The sequence below is a fragment of the Wickerhamomyces ciferrii genome, contig 00085, assembly GCF_000313485.1.
Source record: "Wickerhamomyces ciferrii WGS project CAIF00000000 data, strain NRRL Y-1031 F-60-10, contig 00085, whole genome shotgun sequence".
Taxonomy (NCBI): domain Eukaryota; kingdom Fungi; phylum Ascomycota; class Saccharomycetes; order Phaffomycetales; family Wickerhamomycetaceae; genus Hansenula; species Hansenula ciferrii.
Window position 1 is genome coordinate 24,706 of NW_011887655.1, and position 22,622 is coordinate 47,327.

Genomic DNA, 22,622 nt, shown 5'->3' on the forward strand with positions numbered 1-22,622 from the left:
TAAGGGATAAAATTACTTATATATATACATATACCATTACATTTTTTTTATTACCAATATTATTTATTTATTCATTTATTCATTAGATATATCTTATTTACCTGTAGAACCAAATCCACCAACACCACGTTCAGTATTATCTAATTCATCAATATTAATTTCCTGTATATCAGCATTAACAATTTTTTCTAAAACTAATTGAGCAATCCTTTCACCTTTTTTAATTTGAAAATCAACTTTGGAATGATTAAAAAGTACAATTTTAACTTCACCTCTATAATCTGCATCAATAACACCTGCACCTGTTGAAATACCATGTTTAACAGCAAGACCAGAACGAGGAGCAACACGACCATAAGTACCAACTGGAACAATGATGGAAATATCAGTAGAGACTAAAGCTTGACCATAAGATGGAACTAAAGATTCTTCAGAACTATAAATATCATAACCAGCTGCTAAAACTGAACCTTTTGTTGGTAATGTTGCATTTTCTGATCTTTTATAAATTTTTAAAGTATCATTAATTTTAGTTTTTTTCAAATCTTGTTCAGTAGACATTGTGTTGTGTTGTATAGTTAATTGAGTATTAAATAAATTGTGAATAGTAAAAGTTTAAAAGTATAAAATTTCAATTTAAATTTATTCCATCGCGTTTTATACCTTGATAATTACGCGTATATTCAATTTTTTACGCGTACTACTTATACTGATTATATAATGATTATATAGTGATTATATAATAACTATATATAAACTACAATTTATAATTAAATCATCTTAATGACATTTATATTCATTTATTTATATTCTAATTTATCACTAAAAGGTTATCAATAAAACACCCATTTTAAAACTTTCCAAAAAATCATGAAAAAAAATTTGAAAATCCTACCAATTGAAAACCCAATCCATATAGTCCATAACACCAATACAATAAAATTTTCTAATAGCCAATAAGCTAATTCCACTAAAGAACCTGATCTTTTATATGAAGGACCTAATTTTTCTAATCTTTCATTTAATTTCCTTACTTCTAATGATAATGTAGTATTAACTTCACCGATGGTTCTATCTGATAATAATAATAATTTATCAATTCTTGGGGAATAATTATTTGTTAATTTTGATTGAATTGATTCTAAATATTCAGTCTTGTCTAATATTAAATCTTCATATTTATTCAACACTTGAGTTTTTAAGAAGTTGGAATTTGTTTTTATTTCTTCATAATCTTTATTAATTTGTTCAAGATTTATAATATTTGAATATTCATTATCTTTAATAAATAAATAATGTTTACCAAAATTTATTAAATCATTTAGTTTTACCAATTTCTTTGAATATAAATTTAAATCCTTATTATTATCAACATGCTCCAGATTATTTGATGAAGATAATGATGATGATCTTTGATGTTCTTCCAATGGTGATTCATTATCTGTATTAAATTGACTATTTGATATAACACGTTGTGATTTTATTGGTTCAATTGATATATCATTAAGTAAATTATTCTTATATTTCAAATCATTTTGATTTTTTTCATCTGGTAAATTTAAAAATGATTCATTTTTATCAAATTGGAAACCTGGATCTAATTCTTTATTTTGATTAGATCTTTTTTTAAATGGAGATTTTGATCTTTTACGAATTTTAGAAGCTAATCTATCTCTTTTTCTTGATCTTGATTCTGATAAATCTTCTTTTGAACTTCCTAAACTTTGATTATCCAATAATTCTTTTTCACTTTCACTTCCATTTTCCACTTGATCTTCATCATTTGAATTAAATTCAAATAATTTATCATGAATATATGAAATATCCATTTCTGATGAATCATCATTACGATGTAAATAAGGTCTATGACTATGACGATGATTATGATGTCTATGATGTCTATGATGACCATGTTGATCATGACCATGTTGTTGCCTTTTAGGTATTGGGAACCATAATTCACCTTTTGAATTTTTCAATTCATGCCAATGTTGAGCTCTCCAATTAAAATCATAAGTTAATTCAGTTAAATCAACTTGCCATTTTAATTTATTTTTTGATCTTGAAAAAACTGATGATGCATAAGGTAATGTCTTTATAGCTAATTTAGGAGGATTATGATATTTTTTCCTTATTGATCTATTTCTAATAACTTGTAAAGGGTTAAAAATTCCATCAACACCTTGATATCTTGTATTTGTTGATTTTTGTGAATTGAAAAGATAAAAATAATATAAATTAAACATTACTTTAACTTTTTCACATCTTTGAATAGTTGATCTTGATATATTTTTCAATTTAATTTGTCCTGGTATATTTCGATCTCTTTCTAAATCTAAATTTTCATTATGATTTAAATCTATATTATAATCAGTTGTTATATTTTTTCTCATTTCTAATAAAACACTAGCTAATTGACCAGCTTCTTTAATTAAATTTTTATCATCATTTGAAGATACTAATAAACCTGAATTGGAGTTGGAATTATTACTATCTTGATCATTTGCAGTTGAAGATCCATTTTCAGAACTTGTTAAACTTGAATTTCTTTTTTGTTTAGTATTCTTAGGGAACCCAAGTGGATCAAATTCAAAACTTTCATTTTTATATTTAGAACTCCATTTTCTTCTACCATTGCCATTGCCATTATTACTATTACCACCATTTGAATATCCATTTTCACCAGGGTTCCTCACCTGTGTATTTGTATGAACTATTGATTTTCTTCTTATATCCTTGGTCTTTGGATTATAACTACTTCTTCTTGATTTATTATAATCTATTTCATTACCATTATTACCACCATTACCACCATCATAATTTGAGTATTTCGATATCCATTCATCAAAATTAGGAGATTCCACCTGGGAATCCCCCGTGCTCCTTATTCGACCAGACATTACCCCCTTTGTTTTGTTATCTAGTACTTTCCCAGTTCTTTGTTCTTCCTTTGATACTTTGAATGTGTTACTTATTAATATCCTGTCATTCTCATATCTTTTAAAATCAGGTCGCGAATTTTAATTAAAATAAATAAACATCACCAAGAACATCACCATCAACTAGATCAAGACCAAAGACCAACTAGACACAGACCAAAGACCACACAATGTCGTACTACCTCGCCATGATAGGAACCACGGATAACCCGATCTATGAATCAGAATTCGGGACTCATAGACATGGAGGTGATGGAACTTCAAAAGTATGTGTTAACAAAAACTAGAACCCAGAACCAATACTAATGATTTTATAAAGTTCTCACCAGAAATGAAGGAATTAAATCCATTTATATTACATTCTTCACTAGATATCGTAGAGGATATTCAATGGAAAACATCACAATTATACCTCAAAACAATTGATAATTTTTATGGATATTATATAAGTGGATTTTTAACATCTGGTAATATTAAATTTTTATTAATTCATGAAACTAAGAATGAAGAAAGTATAAGGCAATTTTTCAATGATTTAAATGATTTATATGTTAAAGTTTTATTGAATCCTTTTTATAAAGTTAATGATGCTATAACTTCTCCAGTATTTGATTTAAAAGTTAAAGGATTTGCTAAAAAGTATTTATGAAGGTGTTTAGGTTTAATTTACGAGAAATATTATAAAAACATGTAATAACTTCAAATTATAAAACATAAACAATAACTCCATAAAAAACAATATAATAATACAATATTAAAACAATTAGGGTGGTAAGGATAACAATTAGGATGGGGGTTAAGGTTTTTCATCAAGTTTTGAAATACCTTTTAATAAAGAATGTGTATCAGGTTTTTTCAAATTTTGTAAGCTTTGTGAATCTTTTGAATTATTTAATTGATTAAATTTAATTAATTCTAAAGTATCATCATCAAAAGTTGAATCTAATAAATTATTTAATTCTTTTGTTTTTAAAAATTGATAATTTTGTCTTAAATTTTGAGATTTTTTTTGTAAATGAATAAAATTTATTAAAGAATCAATTGATGATTCTAATGTATTTATTTTATTAAATGTTGAATTTTCTATATTTGATAAATTTGAAATTTTGGAGGAATTTAAAACATCATTATATAATTCTATTGATGATGAAGAACTTGGTGGTGAATCTGATATATTATCTGAAACTTGTGGAATTTCAATTTTTTTATTAATATTTGATTCCCAATTTTCAGATTCTTTTTTCAATGATTCTAATTTCAATTTTAAATCTTCCAATACTTTTAAATTCTTTAAATTTTTTTCATTTGGTAATAATACATTAGGTTTATCCTTTTGATCTTCTTCATCATCATCTAATCTATTCCACCAACTTATATTAATTTTCCCCTGACTTAGGTCATTAACTAATTCTTCCTTTATGAACTTTGCAATATTTAAAGCAGTTAATTCTTCATTTGGTAATTTATTTTTTCTCTTGATATGTTTATTTTTATCATCTTCCAAAACTCTTTTAGAGATCCAAGTTAATAATTGTCTCATTTTAATTGGATCTGATAATTCAAAATTTAAATGTTTAAAAAATTCATTCATCGGGATTTGATCATGTGGTATAGCTTGGAAACCATTACCTATTGATGAAACTCTTTTACCTCTATTATTTAATGAAGATCTCCTTATATTATTGTTCTGTTCTCTAAATTGTTTATTTTTGGTAATTATTGGAGTATCTTGTACTGGTAATGAAATTTGGAATGAAGTTGATTCTTCTTGATAATCATCTTGATCATTATGATGTAATTTTTGTCTTTTAGGTGGAGGTGTTGATTGTTTATGTTTGGGTATAGATGAATTTTTTGAATTTGGTCTTGAATTTGGTTTTGAATTTGGTTTTGAATTTGGTTTTGAATTTGGTTTTGATTGTTTTGAATTTGGTCTTGATGATTGTTTTGAAGAGCTCTTTGACGAGCTCTTTGATTCACTCTTTGTTTTCAATTTTTTTTCAAAATCAGTTATTGGTTGAGATAACCCAGATCTCTTGAATATAAAATCACCATCATATTCAATTGAATTATCATTATTACTATTATTAGGTTGTTGTTGTGATGAGGATAAATTTGAATTATTTTTAGTTAATAAATCTTTTAAATTTGTTCTTTTAGATTTTTCATCTTGTTTATTTTGTATTCTTAATGAACGTCTTCGTCCTTGAGATTGTTTCTTTGGAGGCATATTGGTTTAGATGGAATTGAAATGGAATGGATATTGATATTGATATTGATATTGATATTGATATTGATACAAGGTAATGGTTAAAAGCAACAGCAAATAATTATGAATATTATATCAATAGCATTCAGAAATAAGCCTTTATCTTTATAATTATTCTTCTTTCCAATAATCTGCCACAATGATAATTAATTTTCTTTATGTAACGGACAACAAATATTATAGTACCGAGATTTTAATCAAATAAGTAACGCACACACCAAAACACACACAAACTTTGAATAATAGCAGCAGTATATCTTGTATCTCTTTAATCCAATAGTAATGTAATCTTTATTGTATAATTTGGTCTAATTACTCGTACTTTCTTCTTTATTATTGTTTTGTTTTTGTTTTGTTTTGATTTTTTTGTTTTTCACGGTGATAATATGGAAATGGTAGGGGGCGTATAATGTATAGTTGCTATGGTTACGTATGTCATTAATAATTGGATTAACTATGAATAATTGTATGAAAGTATAGTTTAATTATATTTTAGTTATATTTCTGATGTTTCAAGGACTAGAATGGTATAAGTTACATTGTGATTGAAATGGTTTTGAAAATTGAGGTTTTTGAAGTTTTATAATTTTATAGTAAATATAAAAAATTGGAGGTTAACAAACTTATGAGTTTATTAAGAATTGAAATTTCAAACATGGAATATGACTTTACTTACTAGTCTTTCAGATAATGCAATCCATTCTAATAATAGTAATATAATAAAATTGCTATCATTGTATATTAAAATATTGAGTTATTATAATATTTAGTTGATTATACACGTGACTAATAACTTACATAATCAGTATAATCAATTACTAGTACTATCATAAGAGAATATTTATGAAGAATAACTAAAATAAATACGATAATGAATAACACATAAAGTAAAGCTATATAGAATTATAAATGGGGATACGGGGATACAACCACACTTAATTTAGTTCCATCTCCATCTCTTGTTCTGCAATCGATTAATCTTATGATCTTTAATGCAGGTAGATCTTTAACCAGGGTTAATCCCTGTACATTGTATATAATTGACTAGGATATATTTTACTATATATAAGAAGATAATCTTGTTTATTATATTAGTTATTATACGATTATATTATTATCATAGTCCATTGTTATTACTACTGATTATTACTTATTACTACTAGTTATCACTTACTAGTTATTCATTATTCATTATAGGGGTATATTCTCATTCCATCGCGAACATTTCAAAACAATTTCAACGGGTTTAAACACAATAAACAAAACACTTCTCAAACACAACATCACAACACATCAAATGATCACAAGAACTATGGATCCCATCCCTTTCCCAGACTCAAATGATACTGATAGTGATACTGAACAATATAACAACAATGATCAAACATTAAAATCAAGACCAAATCATCTTGGAAAAAATTCATCTACATCATCAATAACATCAAATCAATCAAATCAATCATCAATAACTCCCATTTCTGAAAAACCTCAACCTATCCCCCATGATAAATTCTCTCATTTAAACGATTTCAAATCAAAACATGAATATTCAGATTCCGGTAATTATCCAACAATTCATTATAAAACAAAGATAAATCCATATAGATTTAAATTTAGACAATTTTTATTACCATGGATAAGATCAGAATCACCCATTTTATCCTCAATACAATCCAACATTAGAACAAATTTCTTAGATTATTTCTTTGCCTATACGGCAAATTTTGCATCTCATACATTTTATGTATTAATGTTACCATTACCTATTTGGTGTGGATATGGACGTGAAGCAAGAGATTTAATCTTTATTATAGGTTATGGAATTTATTTCACTGGATTCTTAAAAGATTTTTGTTGTTTACCAAGACCAAGATCTCCTCCATTACATAGAATTACATTATCTGGGTATACCGCTAAGGAATATGGATTCCCTTCATCTCATAGTGCAAATGCTACAGCGGTTTCATTATATTTATTAACCAAGATTATAAATAATTTTAATGAATTTAATTCAAAATGGACATCAATTTCTTTACTAATTTCATTATTTATTTATTATTTTTCTTTAATCTTGGGAAGAATTTATTGTGGTATGCATGGTTTCAGTGATCTTTTAGTTGGTTCAATTATTGGTACTACAGTTTTCCTCACAAGACAATTAACAAGAGATTGGTATGATTCATTAATCCTTCAAGATTCATGGTGGATCCCTCTAGTAACAACTTTAATAAATTATTCATTAATTTATATTCATGTCACTCCAGTTGATGATTGTCCATGTTTTGATGATTCTGTTGCATTTATTGGTGTTATTATCGGATTAGAATTTTCTCATTGGAGTTTTATTAAAAGTTCATATAGTTATGGTGGTGTGGAATATGGTTTACATTCATTAGATTTACCATATTCATTATCGGAATTAGGTTTGTTGAAAACTATTGGTCGAATCTTTGTTGGTGTTATATTAGTTATCATTTGGAAAGAAATTTCAAAACCTTTATTATTATCAATATTAAAACCTTTTTATAATTTAATCATATCGACAGATAAAGAAAGTATAACTTTTAATAGAATAAGAAGTGATACCTTGGAGAAACGTGAAAAATTTGATGATTTATCAAAAGTTGTTAGAAAATTAAGTCATGGTGAAAAACCAATAAAAAGAGATACTGTGGGACCACAATCATCAATTGATTTAACAGAATTAGAAGAATTAAAAAATCATAAAGATTATTTTAATGAATTAGATAAATTACAAAAATCAAATATCTTGTTTACATGTGGTGCATTCAAGAAAAGATATGACCTGGAAATTTTGGTTAGATTAATTGTTTATGCTGGAATTCCAACTATTGTTGTTATTGGTTGTCCTCCTGTTTTTGCAAAATTAGGGTTATTTTATATACCCAATGTTATTGTATGAAAATAGGGAAATGATTGTATAAGATTGGTTTAATTAATGACATTATGTTATGTATTGAGTAGATTATGAGAAATTTAGTAGTCAATAGAAGATATAACTCAAGATATTATAGGCATATAATCATTAAGGTAACTTTTGATTATGAAATACTTATAACTCAAATTACTATTAAATATACTTTTTTTTTCAAACAATAGAAATTAGAATTCATTGTATTGGTTATTATGTCTTATCTTGTGTCCGAAACAAACTGATAAGATTTCGGTCCTATGAAAATTTAAGGAAATGAGGAAAAATTCCTCGAGATTTATTACTCATCCCCATAAACTTTAACAATACAGTTATTTTCAAAAGGAACGTTTTATATCATGAAATCTCAATTGGTTTTATTTTCCCTAGTTTCAATTGTATTATCAGCTTCAATTTTCCAATCTTTTTTAAAAGGTTTTGAACAATTAAATTCTATATCACAAGAAGTTCTCCAACAAGATGAAGAAACTGAATTAATTAAATTACATAGAAACCTAGTTGAAATTTCTTCAATTTCACAAAATGAAACTTCAGTTAGTGAATTCTTAGCAAATTACCTCAAAAAACAAGGATTAACTGTGGAAACTCAATCAATTGATGATTCTGGCAAGAGACAAAATATTTATGCATATTTTGGTGATTCTAAAGATGCAAAAGTGCTAATTTCATCTCATATTGATACAGTCCCTCCATTTATTCCTTATCGTAGAGAAGGTGATTTAATTTATGGTAGAGGTTCAGTTGATGCAAAAGGTTCTGTTGCAACTCAAATTTTATCAACTTTAAACTTATTCCAAAATGGTGAAATTCAAAATGGTGATGTTGCCTTGCTATTTGTTGTTAGTGAAGAATTAGATGGTGCTGGTATGAAATTTGTTAATGAACATTTAGATGCTAATTGGGATCATGCTATATTTGGTGAACCAACCGAGGGGAAATTAGGTGTGGGACATAAAGGTATTTATAATTTTGCAATTGAAGTTCAAGGGAAAGCTTCTCATTCAGGTTATCCAGAATTAGGTATTGATGCAAATACCAAACTAATCAATATTTTACACAAGATTATTCATTCTGAATATCCAACTAATGAATTATTAGGTAATTCTACAATAAACCCGGGGATTATTGATGCTGGAGTAGCAAGTAATGTTGTTTCACCAATTGCTAAAGCTAGAGTATTAATTAGAGTAGCAAGTGATGCATCAAAAGTTGTTGAAATTATTTCCAATATAATTGAAGAAGAAAATCAAGAATATCATAATATAAATTTAATTCAATCTCAATATTCTGAACCTGCTTATTTAAATTTTACAGTTCCAGGTTTTGAATCAATTGTCCTGGCATATGCTACTGATATTCCTTATTTAACTAGAGATTTTAAATCAAGATATCTTTATGGTCCTGGTACTATTCATGTTGCACATTCTGCAAATGAATATTTATCAATTAAAGATTTAGAAAATGCAGTTATTGGTTATGAAAATTTAACAAAATATTTGTTACATAAACAAGATTAATAAATAAAAGTTCAAGGCACCTTATTAAAAATAAAGATGTAGATAAATAACCAGTATAATCATTCAAATTGATAATGTTGTTAGTAAAAAATTTGGACTCAATGCAAAAAAAAAGAAGTCTCCCGGGTGTGAGTCGAACACACGATCTCAAGATGTCTTGATTCCATTACAGTCTTGCGCCTTAAACCAACTTGGCGACCGAGAGTTGTTTTTGATTTTGGAAATACGCTGAGGCCACAAGTTGTGCCTCATTGATGACATAATTGCTGAGTAAGCAACAGGCGCGTATATATGTTTTTGAACGCGTATTAACAGTTTTATTTATTTACTTTTAACTTTTTGTGTCAAGAATTATAGAGATTATATTATTTTGAAGATGTCTCGTGGTGCTTTGATATTGATAGAAGGTTTAGATAGAGCAGGGAAAACAACACAAACTGAAAGACTTGTTGAAAGACTAAAGAAAGAAGGTAAAGATGTTGAACTTATAAAATTTCCAGGTATGTTCACAGTGTCTTATTTGATATAATTGAATACTAATGCATTAAAATAGATAGATCTACACCAATTGGTAAAATCATAAATTCATACTTGGTTGATCGTTCTTTCAATTTATCAGATGAATCAGCTCATTTATTATTTTCTGCAAATAGATGGGAATTAGCTAATGTTATTAAAGATAAATTAACACAAGGCAAATACATTGTATTAGATAGATATGTTTATTCTGGTGTTGCATATACAGCTGCTAAAGGGCTTGATCATCAATGGTGTTTAAATCCAGATATTGGATTACCAAAACCTGATTTAACTTTATTTTTAAAATTAAATGATTCAAGTAATCGTGAAGGATTTGGTGATGAAAGATATGAAGTTAAAGAATTTCAATTAAAAGTTAGACAACAATTTGAAAAATTCTATAATGAATCAAATTGGAATACTATAATTGTTGATGGTAAAAATATTGAACAAGTTGAAAATGAAATTTGGAATTTATTAGAAAAAAAATTATTTGAACCTGGTGTTAATGATGAGATAAATAAATTTTAATGTATATATATAATATAGACTACGATACTTAATGCATATAATCATAAAATTGTTCATTAAATATATACCTTCATTCCAAAGAATCAATATATTCTAATCTCTTCAGTATCAGATCTTTTGAAGTTTCTTGAATTTCACCAGCTAAAAACATTTCATCTAAAACTGCATAAATTTTATGAAAATTGAAAACTAAATCTAATTCACAAACATTTTCAAAATAAGCATCAAGTATTTCCACTAATAAATGTATAGATGAAAGATAAATCAATTCATTATCAGCTAAATCAATACCAGCAATGAAATATAGTCCAGCATATCTTTTATATACAAGTTTATTATTTTGGAACTCAACGAAATTACTTTGATGTTTTTGATCTCTTGAAGATATAAGCTTGTGTACATCAACATTAAGTCTATATTTTTCTTCATTCTATAAATCACGGATTAGTATTTATGTCTTGACGTGTATCATCACATTCCATACTTACCGAATAGTCCGAGTACCATTTGGCAAACCGCACTTTGCCCTGTCTGTTCATACAAATGATATATCTGAGTGTCATTGTAGCCTAAATGACCAACCTAGTCCTAGTTTCTTTCTAACTTTTGTCTATTTATAAACCATTCTTAGTTTTGATTTGATTTGATTTTGATTTTGAATCCGGCTAAAATTGTTGGTAAGCGCAGAACCGCTGTCTTTTTTGGATTTCTTTGATTTCCCCCAGACAAAGAAAATGGAAATATCAACACTTTTTTGAGTTTCAACAATAACGAAGGCGAACGAAGGATCCAAGTGATTGGTATTGAGATAAAGATGTCTATTCACGAAGGACAGGTCTCTGTGGAACTGGTGCCATTGAAGACCAACTTGGTCAATTTACCTTCTGATTTGGTGGAGCAGCTGTTCAGTTTGAATAAGGTATGGGTTTAAATCAATATTACAATGGAACAATAGGTTACTAACCAATTATTAGCCAGTTCAAGATTTTATAGTGGAATTGTTTTTCACTGCTCCAACTCCAAAATTCATATATACTGGATGGTCTGGTTATACTAGTGCTTCAGGTGCTAAATCAATTGAAATGGATCCTGCTTTGGCAAATGCTTATGGATTGAAGGAAAAAACAAAAATCAAAGTGACAGCTATTTGGGAATATGAAGAAGTTACAAAAATTCATGTTGAACCAAAAAGCGCCTCTGATTGGGAAGTTACAGAATTACACGCAGTTGCTTTAGAATATAAGTTATTATCACAAATAAGAAGTGTTCAATTAAATGCACCAATTATTGTATATCCAACAGGTTCTATAACTGCAACTTTAAATGTCAAGAAATTAGAACCAGAACTTCAAAATCCTAAAAAATTTGCTAAAGTTTCACCAAATGCTGAAGTTATAGTGGCTCCAAGAACGAGGAAAGTTAAAAAATCCAAATCTGTAAGTTCAAGATCAAGTTCAAGAACAAGAAAATCAAATGAAATTTCTCAAATTGTTTTGAAAAGAGGTATATCATTACCACATGAATATTTCAAAGATGTTAAAGAAACAAATACTTATGAATTGTATGCAAATTTTAATGAAGTCATTCATACATTGGGTAAAGCTGAATATGTTAAAGTTTCTATAATCCCAGGTCCTGGATCAAATAATAATAATAAACAACAAGCTGATCAATCTCAACAAGTTAATTTAGAAACAGGATCAACCTATGTATATGCTAAACTAACACATAATGGGAATATTCATAATCATGTTGGTTTATCAAGATTATTAGCTATTGGTCTTGGTGTTGAAGATAAAGTTGGTGATGTTGTTAAAATTGAACCTGCTCATGTAAATCTTGAAACAAAATGGAAATTCATTATTCATCCATATACAACAGTATCACAACCACAGCAATCTGATCAAATTTCATTAAATGATGCTAAATCAAAAGCTGAAAAAGAGGCAAAACGTCAAAAAAATAATGAATTGAAAATTGAATTATCTGAAGGATTTTTAGACAGATCAAGACTTACATCACCACTAACTAATGGATTGAAATTACCAAGTATGGATCATTTACCACAAGGTGGGATATTAGAATTTAAAAATTCAAAATCTGATATGTTTTTATGTTTTCCTAGTACCAAATATGACATAGATATTGGTGATGAATATCTAATACAAGAGTCACTAGTACCCTCAACAATCGAAAAGGAAGAAGTTCATATAGAAAAGGCAATTGGACAAGATGAATTATTGAAAAAAATTGAAAAATCATTGAAAAGAAGTAAAATTGGTGCATTAATATTTGGTGCATCTGGATCAGGTAAATCTTTAATAATTAATCAAATTTCTCAAAAATTACATGATAATGGTGTTTATAGATTAGAAATTGATTGTTCAGATTTTGCAAGAGAATCAGTTACAAATTTGAAAGAGAAAATCAAAAATTGGCTAGCAAAATGTGCATGGTATACACCAAGTGTCCTGGTATTGGAAGGATTAGAATCAATTTTCCCTGCTGAAGGTGAAAATGCTGATAATGGACAAACAAGACAATTAACAGAATTTTTCGTTCAATCAGTAAATTCAATATCAAAATCTAAGAATTTAATAATTTTAGCAACAGCAAGATCCAAAGAATCTATTAATTCATATCTATTTTCAAGTCATTGTATTGAAGAATCTTTCAATCTAAGAGCTCCAAATAAAGAAGTTAGACATTCATTAATTGAATCATTTTTGGAAAAAGATGGATTGAAATTATCCAAGGAATTTGATATTTCTCAACTCTCTGCTGAAACTGAAGGTTATTTACCAAGTGATTTAAAAGTTCTTGTGGATAGAATAAATCATGAAGCTTTATCACAAGCTATTGAGAAAGGACAATCCATACCTGAAAAATCAATTTCAAATGATTTATTCACAAAAGCTATAACTGGTTATGTTCCATCAAATCTTAGAGGTGTTAAATTACAGAAATCAACAACAAGTTGGATTGATATTGGTGGGTTAACTGAAGCAAAATCTATATTATTAGAAACTTTGGAATGGCCAACTAAATATGCACCAATTTTCAAATCTGCTACATTAAGACTTAGATCAGGTATTTTACTTTATGGTTATCCAGGTTGTGGTAAAACTTTATTAGCATCTGCAGTTGCTGGTCAATGTGGATTAAATTTCATTTCTGTTAAAGGTCCTGAAATTTTAAATAAATATATTGGTGCAAGTGAACAATCTGTTCGTGAATTATTTGAAAGAGCACAAGCTGCTAAACCATGTATTTTATTCTTTGATGAATTTGATTCTATTGCTCCTAAAAGAGGTCATGATTCTACAGGTGTCACGGATAGAGTTGTTAATCAAATGTTGACACAAATGGATGGTGCTGAAGGTTTAGATGGGGTTTATGTTTTAGCTGCTACAAGTAGACCTGATTTAATTGACTCTGCTCTTTTACGTCCTGGTAGATTAGATAAAAGTGTTATTTGTGATATGCCACATAAAGATGATAGATTAGATATATTGAAATCAATTACAAGAAAAATGAATCTTGATGAAGGTGTTGATTTAGATGAAGTTGCTGATAAGACTGAAGGATTTTCTGGTGCTGATTTACAAGCGGTTGGATATAATGCATATTTACAAGCTGTTCATGAAAAATTGGAACAAGATAAGCTAGAGAGTGAAGGTGAAGTAAAATCATCAGATCAAGATGTTCAAGAATTTGTTCAATTATCATTAAACCAAATCAAAAAGAAACAAGATTTAAAACCTCTTGAAAGAACCCAATTATTACGTCAAATCAAACCTTTATTAGAAAATATCCAATCTTCGAAAGAATCACAATCTGCAAATCCAAAACCAACAAAGAAAGATAGTGGTGTTATAATCAAGCATAGTGATTTCATTACATCTTTGAATGACACAAAACCAAGTATTTCAGTATCTGAAAAGCTAAAACTTGGCTCAATTTATAACCAATTTGTTTCTGGCAGAGATGGCAATATGCCTGATGGATCATCAAGTAATGAAATAGGTGCAAGATCAACCCTTATGTAAATAAATCAACCAAATGTTAAAACTTATTTATACCGTTAAAATTTCACAGTAGTTTATCTACCCGCGAATGTATTTTGTATACTTTGGCGACGCGTAACCGGAGAAACCAAAGTTTGGTAGGATTTTTTTGTTTTGGTTCGATCGTGGAAAATGAAAGGTAAACAAACCAGAAAAGAAAAAACGTATAAGGAATCAATTTTTAAAACAGGATACTACCAAAAGAATAACCATCAATCAAGCGCTACGCAAACAATCAGCTGAAGATGGGACTCTGGAGTATTCAGGCTGCTACAAAGCGAGACGAGGTCCCAGGGTCATCGAAATGGGTCTTGGAGGAGCTGCATAATTTACACGAGAATATGTTTCAAGATGTTGAGCAGTTCACATATTCTGTTGCCTCTGAGATAACTTGGGCCCATGAAGCGTTAGATGAAATCTTGAATGATGAAGAGAAGTGAGTTCTGCTATTGTTAAGCCATTAAGTATGACCTTATTTACTAACATTTCCATTAGAAACCCCAAATTGCTATTAGAATCACCAAAGAAACTGAGAGGTAGTGAATCTCCTGTTAAGAAGATTAGAGACCATGCCCTGCTATTGAAATCACCTTTGAAAGATAAAACAAATATTACATTGTCACCAATTAGATATAATCAAAAACAAAATATGGTGAAAAGCCCCCAAGATAAACCTGATTATAAAGAAAAAAGTAAATCTCCAATCAAACCAATTAATTTGATGAATTTAGGAACCAGTACTATATTGAAACCTACAACTCAACATAACGATTGGCTAAGAAAATCACAAAGTCCCTTTTTAAGCAAGGTCAATGAACAATCAGATAAAGGTAGTTTAGGTCTGGAATCAAGTCCATCTTTAGAGCATTTACATCATAGTACACCAAGCAGGGGTTCATCAAAAACATTAACCAGAGAGCTTTCACACAAAACAACAGAAGATTTAAGAGGAGATCATGATGTTAATCTGGAAGATAAAGAAGCTGATCTGAAAGAAAATGAGTATGAACTTTTTGATAAAGTTGAAGTTGAAGGCAAGAAGGAAACATCTAAAGATGATGAAGCTAAACATGATTCCAAGTCCTTGAAAGAGCCTGTTAAGATGTTTGAATTTGAACAAGATAATGAACCTGCTAAAATTTTGAATGATGACAAATTGAGTGATGATGATAATGATTATGATGCATCAATGGAAGATCAGTCATTCCAAGCCATTAGAAAATCTATAAGAAGAAGTATTTTGAGGAAGAGTAAAGCATCTGAAGAGGTTTCAACTGATATATCATTTAAAGATGCATTAGATAATGAACCTCAGCAATCATCTCTTGTGGCTAATCAAGGGTCAATAGCAACATCGCGTCCAAATTCAAAAGATCTTACAAATGAACCAAAAACTCAATCAGAACCTGTTGTTGATAAAGATGAATTTACAAAATCCAAGACCCCAACATATCAAGCACCCCAACCTCAACCACAACATCGTAAAAGTCAAGGCTTTGCGTTGTTACCTCATAGAGATCCATTAACTGTTAAATCTGCAAAAAAGGCGCCACCACCAAATACAAATAAAGGTGAAAACAAGAACGTCGAAAGCCAAAGCGCATCTGAAAGCCCACAAGAAAAATTATCACCTCTAGTATTCAAAGGTCTGTATCCAACAATAAGTCCCCAGAAAGATGCTCAGCTAGGCTCATCACCTTCCAAAATTGCCAAACCAAAAGCTCAAACTGCTATAGAAAAATCACCATCAAAATCTTCAGTAAATGACAAAAAAAGTACCGTTCACATTGAATCAACAAAACCACTTATTCACAGCCCGCCAAATGAAAAAGTAGTGGACTCTACTAAAACTACATTTAATTCACCACTGTCAGGTTTATTTGCATCAGTTCATTCAAGTGTGAAAAAAGTTACAAGTAAATTTACAAGAGATCCCAAAGCTGAAAAAGTTAAAGTTGATGATAAATTTAAAGTTAATAAGAAAAGGAAATCAAGTACAGGGACTTCTAAAAAGCCAAACTTGGCTCGTGATGATTCTCCAAGTAAAAGAATTGTCTCTAATTCAGAATCTATTTTTACAAGATTAGCAGCACCAACTGAAGCAAGTAAAGCTAAAAGTGTTAAAAGAGTTATAAGTGGTACATCAAATGCTCTCACTGAAAGTCCAATCAAGGCAAATGATGACGATTTTAGCTCAAAATTATCACCTGTGAAATTCAATTATGAACCATTAAGATTTGAAATGAATAAAAATTTCCCCAAATCACCAACAAAATCACCTCAAAAATCGCCTATAAAATCATTAGCCCAATCACCAATTAAATCACCAGTTAAATTACCAATGAAATCACCAGTTAAAGCAGTATCAAAATCACCATCAAAGAAATCACCAACAAAGGTTTCCAAACAAGATAAATTGGATGAGCCAATAGATCAAGAAGAATCAAGAAAATCTTATGGACTAAAACCTAAGAATCTTACTAGAATGTCTTTAACAAAACCCAAAGGTGATATGAACAACAATAAATCTAATAATCTAACTAGAAAATCTCTGAGTAAAGGTTTAACAAGTATACCATTGATACCATCAAATAAGAATCTTAATAAACCTCGTGCAAAATCATTTGTTGGCCAAATGAAACGTAAGACACAATCAGAAGATGAAATTAAGACAAATACAATTCAAAATCAACAAAAGCATCAACAACAAACTCAGTTATTACAACCAAGACCACAACCACAACCAAAGAAACTCATTACTAAAGTTCCTCCACCTTCAACTAATCAAAAATTAGAACAAGATATTAAACGTCAACGTACAAGTGAAGAAGCTCGTACAATGTTTAAGAAAAGAGCATCAAGAATTTCTGATAATAATGATCATTTAAAAGATGATTCAAAACAACAACAACAACAACAACCAAGGAAACCAATTCAAATCTCTAATGATGATATTCCAACACATCAACAATCTTCAAGATTACCACCTTCAAATACTAAACATTCTAAATATGGACCAAATGCAAATACATCAACTTTAATGAGAACTGCGGTAATACAACATGCAAAGGAAAATAATAAAAATAATCCATTTCAAAATGGTTCAATTAATAAACTTGGGAATAATTATCAATCAATTCCAGTTACACCTAAAACACCAACAGTTTTACCAGAAATTTTTTCAGAATCTGAAGATGATGAAGAAGGTGTAATATTAAAAGATTGGGCAAATACCCCAGAATTAAGAGATAAATTAATGAAACAAAGAAGAATAGATCCAGATCAAGTATTTGGACCAATGGCACCATTACAAATGGAAGATATTTTTAAAAATTCAAGATTATCAAGATTTAAACATCGTGGATCATCAGCTCAATGGGTTGGACAAGATGCACTGACTTCACAAGAAGTTGAAAATTATAAAAATAAAACTTATAAAAAATAGTTACGTATATATAAAACCATAATGAAATTAATGATCTTTTTTTAACATATAATGGTTGTTATTATTTGTAGATCTATATACTTGCATCATATCTTTTCTTTAATGTAACTTCTTTATCCCAACTACTTAACCATTTTTCAGCATCAATTCTTGGAACAAAATAAATTTTTAAAGCATCATCAAATAAAGGAATTTTAGGTTTTAAAGTTGATAAAGCTTTATTTAATGTAGCTTTTTTACCAATTTTAATTAAACCACCAGATTCAGATTCCATATAAGCATCTAATTTTTTTGGAGAGAAATTTTCATGTTTTGGATCTTTAAACCATTCTTCAGGTCTTTGTAATACTAATTCCATAATTTCCCATGGTGAAGATAATTCACTTACACTTGCCACAAAATCAAATTCATCAGTTGTTGGATAAATAATCATTGCGGGGAAAATTAATTGAGATTCTATATCATCAGGATCTTCTAATGATAATTTAGCATCAGATAACATTTCTGCTGGACGAGCAGTTTTAATTATGGTATAATTTCTACCATTTATGGCAGTTTTCAATTTATCTTGTAAAATTTGTTTACGTAAAATTTCAGCTTCTCTTTTAGCAGCTAAAGTTTCTAATTCATGTTTTCTTTTTTCAATTTGATTTAATAATTGTTTTGAAGCTAAATTTTCTGGATCTAAAGCTAATGAAAATTGTAAAGATTCAATTGATTCATCAAATTTTTCAATTGCAAAAAAAGCTTTTGACATTCTATAAAAAGCTTTAACATTTCTTGGATTGATTTTTAAACATTCTCTACAATCATTAATTGTAGTTCTATAGTTTTTCAATTCTAAATTACAAGCAGCTCTGTTTAAAAATAATGAAGCAACAAGATTTTCATCAAGACAATTCATAGCAAGACCTTTATTATAAAATTCAATAGCACTTTTATATTGTTTAATTTTAAATTGTTCATTACCTTGATTTTTAAAATTTATAGCAACATCATAAGGAGAACCTTCATAAGCCAAAGCTTTTAAAGCTTCTAATTCAACATTTTCACCACCATCACCATTACTTTCATCTAGTTGTGTCATAAAGAATGGAGATCTATTTAATTCTTTCATAACATCTTCAGTTGTCTTTTCAGATAGTTGAGCTAATTGTGGAGGTAAAGCAGGATCACCTGGACCTGGGACATATCTTTTTGGTTTTTCAAATTCTTTTGACATATTTTATTGATCTTCTAGTTATTTGATAATGATGTATATGATCCAAGATAACGGTAATATAATTTTTCCAAGCTCATCGGGTACTATTCTTTGTAATCAGTATACCTATGAAAAATTTGTGATTATGTAAATCTTGTACTGTCGCTTACATCATCATAATAATGTCAAAAATTAAAATCTTAAATTCAAAGAAGAAAGTTAAAATTCTTTTCTTGCAGTCGATCAAAAGTTTGTTTTACAGGGTCTTTAAAATTAAAGTATTTGATCAAATGTTATAAAATTGCATCAACAGAAGTACAGAAGTACAGAACAACAGGCACAAGACACAAGATCTATTGCACAATGAATTGAGTGGCACTTCCACAATATTATTATACTATGTTCTACGTTGATTCATTGTTTCTGTTGATTAACTACAATTATGACACGTCAAATTACGATGATAACTTGTAGAATCTCAAGTTTCTACTGCAAAAGTGGAATTGGACGCATTTTATTATTCAAGTGACAGCGGCTGAATTGTGTATATAAACAATTGAATATCCACTGAAGAAATTATCATCAATATTATCATCATCATCATCATCATCATCATCAAAAGATCAAAAGATCAAAAGATTACTGATTTCATTCATTCATTTTGAGATTTATCCCAGTTTAATATCTGAGACAAGCGCACTTAAAGTTACAAACTTTGAAAATGGAATTGAGAAACAGATTTGACCACAGCGGTAAACAACAAGACACACAGGAAGACACTCAGGAAGATTATTATCAAGGAGTCTCTCACAGCGGTTATCAAAGTGGTTCTTCAGCAGTGGATAGTGGTGTTGGTATGTCCAAGGACTTGGATCTTGAACAGGGCGGTAAAAGATCTGATGATGTTGCTGAAGGAAAGAACATTATCATTTGCTTTGATGGAACTCATAACAAATTTGGACCTTCTCCTTATACAAATCTGTTGAAATTCTTTAGAATGTTGAATAAAGATAATCCTGAAAGGCAAATTTGTTATTATCAACCTGGAATCGGTGCTTCAATGAGTGTGGAATCTGAATCTTTATTTGAAAGGTATCTATCTAAGCAAAGTATTATGGATAATTTGGATGCTGCTATTGCATTTTCTTTGGATCAACATATAATTGATGCTTATAAATATCTTGTGAGATTTTATAGAAATGGTGATAAGATATATCTTTTTGGATTTAGGTAAATTTTGATACCATTATGATGAACTTTCAATATTTATTCAGTTCATATACTAACTTTTTCGGATGCATAGTCGTGGTGCCTTCACTGCTAGAGTTTTAAGTTCAATGATTGATAGAGTTGGTTTATTAAATTGTGGATTAGAAGATTTAACTGAAAGTGCTTGGTCAATTTATAGTGCATGGGAATATGCTCTGCAACCAAGTCAACCTGATTATACTACAACTTTAATTAATGAATATAAAAAAACATTTTCAAGAGAAACACCACCTGAAATTGAATTATTAGGTTTATTTGATTGTGTTAATTCAGTTGGATTAATTAGAGATCGTCTTTTCCCTCTTTCAACAAAATCTGGTCTTGTTAAGAATATTAGACATGCAGTTAGTCTTGATGAACGTCGTGGTAAATATAGACAAAATTTAATATTCCCATTTTCTTATAAACCATCATTTTTTTCATTAAATTCAACTGAAAAAAATTCATCATTAAATTCAAAACAAATTTCAAATAATAATTCACAAAGTTCAATTGGTTCAATTTTAACAAAACATTTTGGTGAATCTTCAAGAGAACGTATTAATGATGCTAAAATTTTATTAAATGATATTGAATTAAAATTAAAAGAAACTTCAAAATTATCAATAAATAATAGACTGTATAAACTGACAAAATCTCATAAAAATCAAAATTTAAATCAATCAACTCGTTCATCACTTGCCACTATTGATAAACAAAAATTATTAGATGGTTCTTATCAAGAAATTTGGTTCCCAGGTAATCATGGTGATGTTGGTGGTGGATTCCCACCTGATGTTAATGGTCATTTCTTATCACATATCCCATTGAGATGGATGTTTGGTCAATCAATTACAAAAGGTGTGCTTTTCCAAAAGCAAAGACTTATTAATTTTAACAAACGTTATTCATCAATTGATAGTATGTTATCATGTAATCATGATATGTTATCTTTCCAACCTGGTACTTTAACTCATTCAATAACAATTGATGAAACTAAAACTATATTAGAATTATCTCAAAAAATTTATAAAAAATCTTATATACCTGAATTTATTTCATGTGGTTTAGATAAAGAAACTTTAACATTTGAAGAATTATTAAATAATGGTGCTTATTTAACAAGTTTGAAAAAAATTAAATCTGATTTATTCACCAATGATAAAAATGATAATAAGATTCATATTGATGATTCAAATACAAAATTATCACCTGAATTATTACATAAATTAGAAGATATTTTTGGTCATTATAAAGAATTACCTAAAACCCCAATCCAAGGTTTTGATGGTAGAGGTCGTTCAAATTTTTTACAAACTTTAATTTGGTGGTTTGTTGAATTAATTCCAATTGGTACAAAAATTGAAGATGAAGATGATCATTGGAAAAATGTTTATATACCAAATTTTGGTAGATCAAGATCTGTACCACAATATTCAAAATTACATTGGAGTATTTATTGGAGATTAAAATATTGTTTTGATTATAATCCTTCAAATTTACCAGAATATTCAAAACGTATAATTGATGAATATAAAGATAGAAATTTTATAAAACCTATGAAACAATCAGTGGATAATAATAATGATGATGATTCAAATTATGAACCAATTGATCAAATTATTGAATTAATTAAAAAACATAATCAACAACTTAAACAAGATTTTGATCAATGGGAATTAGAAAATTGGGAAAAAGTTCCTGATGATTTAACTTTTATCTTAGAAGAGTATGGTTATACATCTTAGTTATGATCTAAACGAGATCTTGTTTATGATTAGATCATGATTGGATATGAATTGAATATATGTTTTTATGTATTCATGGAATATGAACATGTAGTTTGTTATTCCATGATATTGATACTAAATATGTTCAAATATCATAACCAAGACACCAATATTACTCTGATAAGCTATAACTACACAATAAA

At 28.6% G+C, this 22,622-nt stretch overlaps 12 protein-coding genes across 12 annotated transcripts; 7 read left to right on the forward strand and 5 right to left on the reverse strand.

Moving 5' to 3' along the window:
- Positions 1–93: 93 nt before the first annotated feature.
- DUT1 (bifunctional dITP/dUTP diphosphatase) lies at positions 94–561 on the reverse strand (the record flags this gene model as incomplete). The annotated part of the gene is made up of 1 exon (XM_011276208.1): positions 94–561. One exon carries the CDS (start codon positions 559–561, stop codon positions 94–96), a length of 468 nt encoding a protein of 155 aa, XP_011274510.1.
- A 272-nt stretch (positions 562–833) lies between these two features.
- MTC4 (Mtc4p) lies at positions 834–2,900 on the reverse strand (the record flags this gene model as incomplete). Its single annotated transcript, XM_011276209.1, has 1 exon — positions 834–2,900. One exon carries the CDS (start codon positions 2,898–2,900, stop codon positions 834–836), a length of 2,067 nt encoding a protein of 688 aa, XP_011274511.1.
- A 370-nt stretch (positions 2,901–3,270) lies between these two features.
- On the forward strand, positions 3,271–3,588 carry TRS20 (TRAPP subunit TRS20; the record flags this gene model as incomplete). Its single annotated transcript, XM_011276210.1, has 1 exon — positions 3,271–3,588. One exon carries the CDS (start codon positions 3,271–3,273, stop codon positions 3,586–3,588), a length of 318 nt encoding a protein of 105 aa, XP_011274512.1.
- A 147-nt stretch (positions 3,589–3,735) lies between these two features.
- Positions 3,736–5,169, reverse strand: BN7_3162 (Kinetochore protein mis13; the record flags this gene model as incomplete). The annotated part of the gene is made up of 1 exon (XM_011276211.1): positions 3,736–5,169. The coding sequence occupies one exon, from the start codon at positions 5,167–5,169 to the stop codon at positions 3,736–3,738; it is 1,434 nt and encodes a 477-aa protein (XP_011274513.1).
- Positions 5,170–6,505: 1,336 nt separating this feature from the next.
- On the forward strand, positions 6,506–8,131 carry LCB3 (phosphatase PAP2 family protein; the record flags this gene model as incomplete). Its single annotated transcript, XM_011276212.1, has 1 exon — positions 6,506–8,131. One exon carries the CDS (start codon positions 6,506–6,508, stop codon positions 8,129–8,131), a length of 1,626 nt encoding a protein of 541 aa, XP_011274514.1.
- Positions 8,132–8,499: 368 nt separating this feature from the next.
- On the forward strand, positions 8,500–9,678 carry BN7_3164 (M20 family metallopeptidase; the record flags this gene model as incomplete). Its single annotated transcript, XM_011276213.1, has 1 exon — positions 8,500–9,678. One exon carries the CDS (start codon positions 8,500–8,502, stop codon positions 9,676–9,678), a length of 1,179 nt encoding a protein of 392 aa, XP_011274515.1.
- A 376-nt stretch (positions 9,679–10,054) lies between these two features.
- Positions 10,055–10,728, forward strand: CDC8 (bifunctional thymidylate/uridylate kinase; the record flags this gene model as incomplete). The annotated part of the gene is made up of 2 exons (XM_011276214.1): positions 10,055–10,178; positions 10,307–10,728. The coding sequence occupies 2 exons, from the start codon at positions 10,055–10,057 to the stop codon at positions 10,726–10,728; spliced, it is 546 nt and encodes a 181-aa protein (XP_011274516.1).
- Positions 10,729–10,798: 70 nt separating this feature from the next.
- Positions 10,799–11,267, reverse strand: APS2 (Aps2p; the record flags this gene model as incomplete). Its single annotated transcript, XM_011276215.1, has 2 exons — positions 10,799–11,151; positions 11,213–11,267. 2 exons carry the CDS (start codon positions 11,265–11,267, stop codon positions 10,799–10,801), a joined length of 408 nt encoding a protein of 135 aa, XP_011274517.1.
- A 275-nt stretch (positions 11,268–11,542) lies between these two features.
- On the forward strand, positions 11,543–15,235 carry PEX1 (AAA family ATPase peroxin 1; the record flags this gene model as incomplete). Its single annotated transcript, XM_011276216.1, has 3 exons — positions 11,543–11,636; positions 11,707–14,773; positions 15,055–15,235. The coding sequence occupies 3 exons, from the start codon at positions 11,543–11,545 to the stop codon at positions 15,233–15,235; spliced, it is 3,342 nt and encodes a 1,113-aa protein (XP_011274518.1).
- A 26-nt stretch (positions 15,236–15,261) lies between these two features.
- Positions 15,262–18,240, forward strand: SLI15 (Sli15p; the record flags this gene model as incomplete). Its single annotated transcript, XM_011276217.1, has 1 exon — positions 15,262–18,240. One exon carries the CDS (start codon positions 15,262–15,264, stop codon positions 18,238–18,240), a length of 2,979 nt encoding a protein of 992 aa, XP_011274519.1.
- A 73-nt stretch (positions 18,241–18,313) lies between these two features.
- On the reverse strand, positions 18,314–19,462 carry CNS1 (HSP70/90 family co-chaperone CNS1; the record flags this gene model as incomplete). The annotated part of the gene is made up of 1 exon (XM_011276218.1): positions 18,314–19,462. One exon carries the CDS (start codon positions 19,460–19,462, stop codon positions 18,314–18,316), a length of 1,149 nt encoding a protein of 382 aa, XP_011274520.1.
- A 700-nt stretch (positions 19,463–20,162) lies between these two features.
- Positions 20,163–22,437, forward strand: BN7_3170 (uncharacterized protein; the record flags this gene model as incomplete). Its single annotated transcript, XM_011276219.1, has 2 exons — positions 20,163–20,671; positions 20,745–22,437. 2 exons carry the CDS (start codon positions 20,163–20,165, stop codon positions 22,435–22,437), a joined length of 2,202 nt encoding a protein of 733 aa, XP_011274521.1.
- Positions 22,438–22,622: the final 185 nt, after the last annotated feature.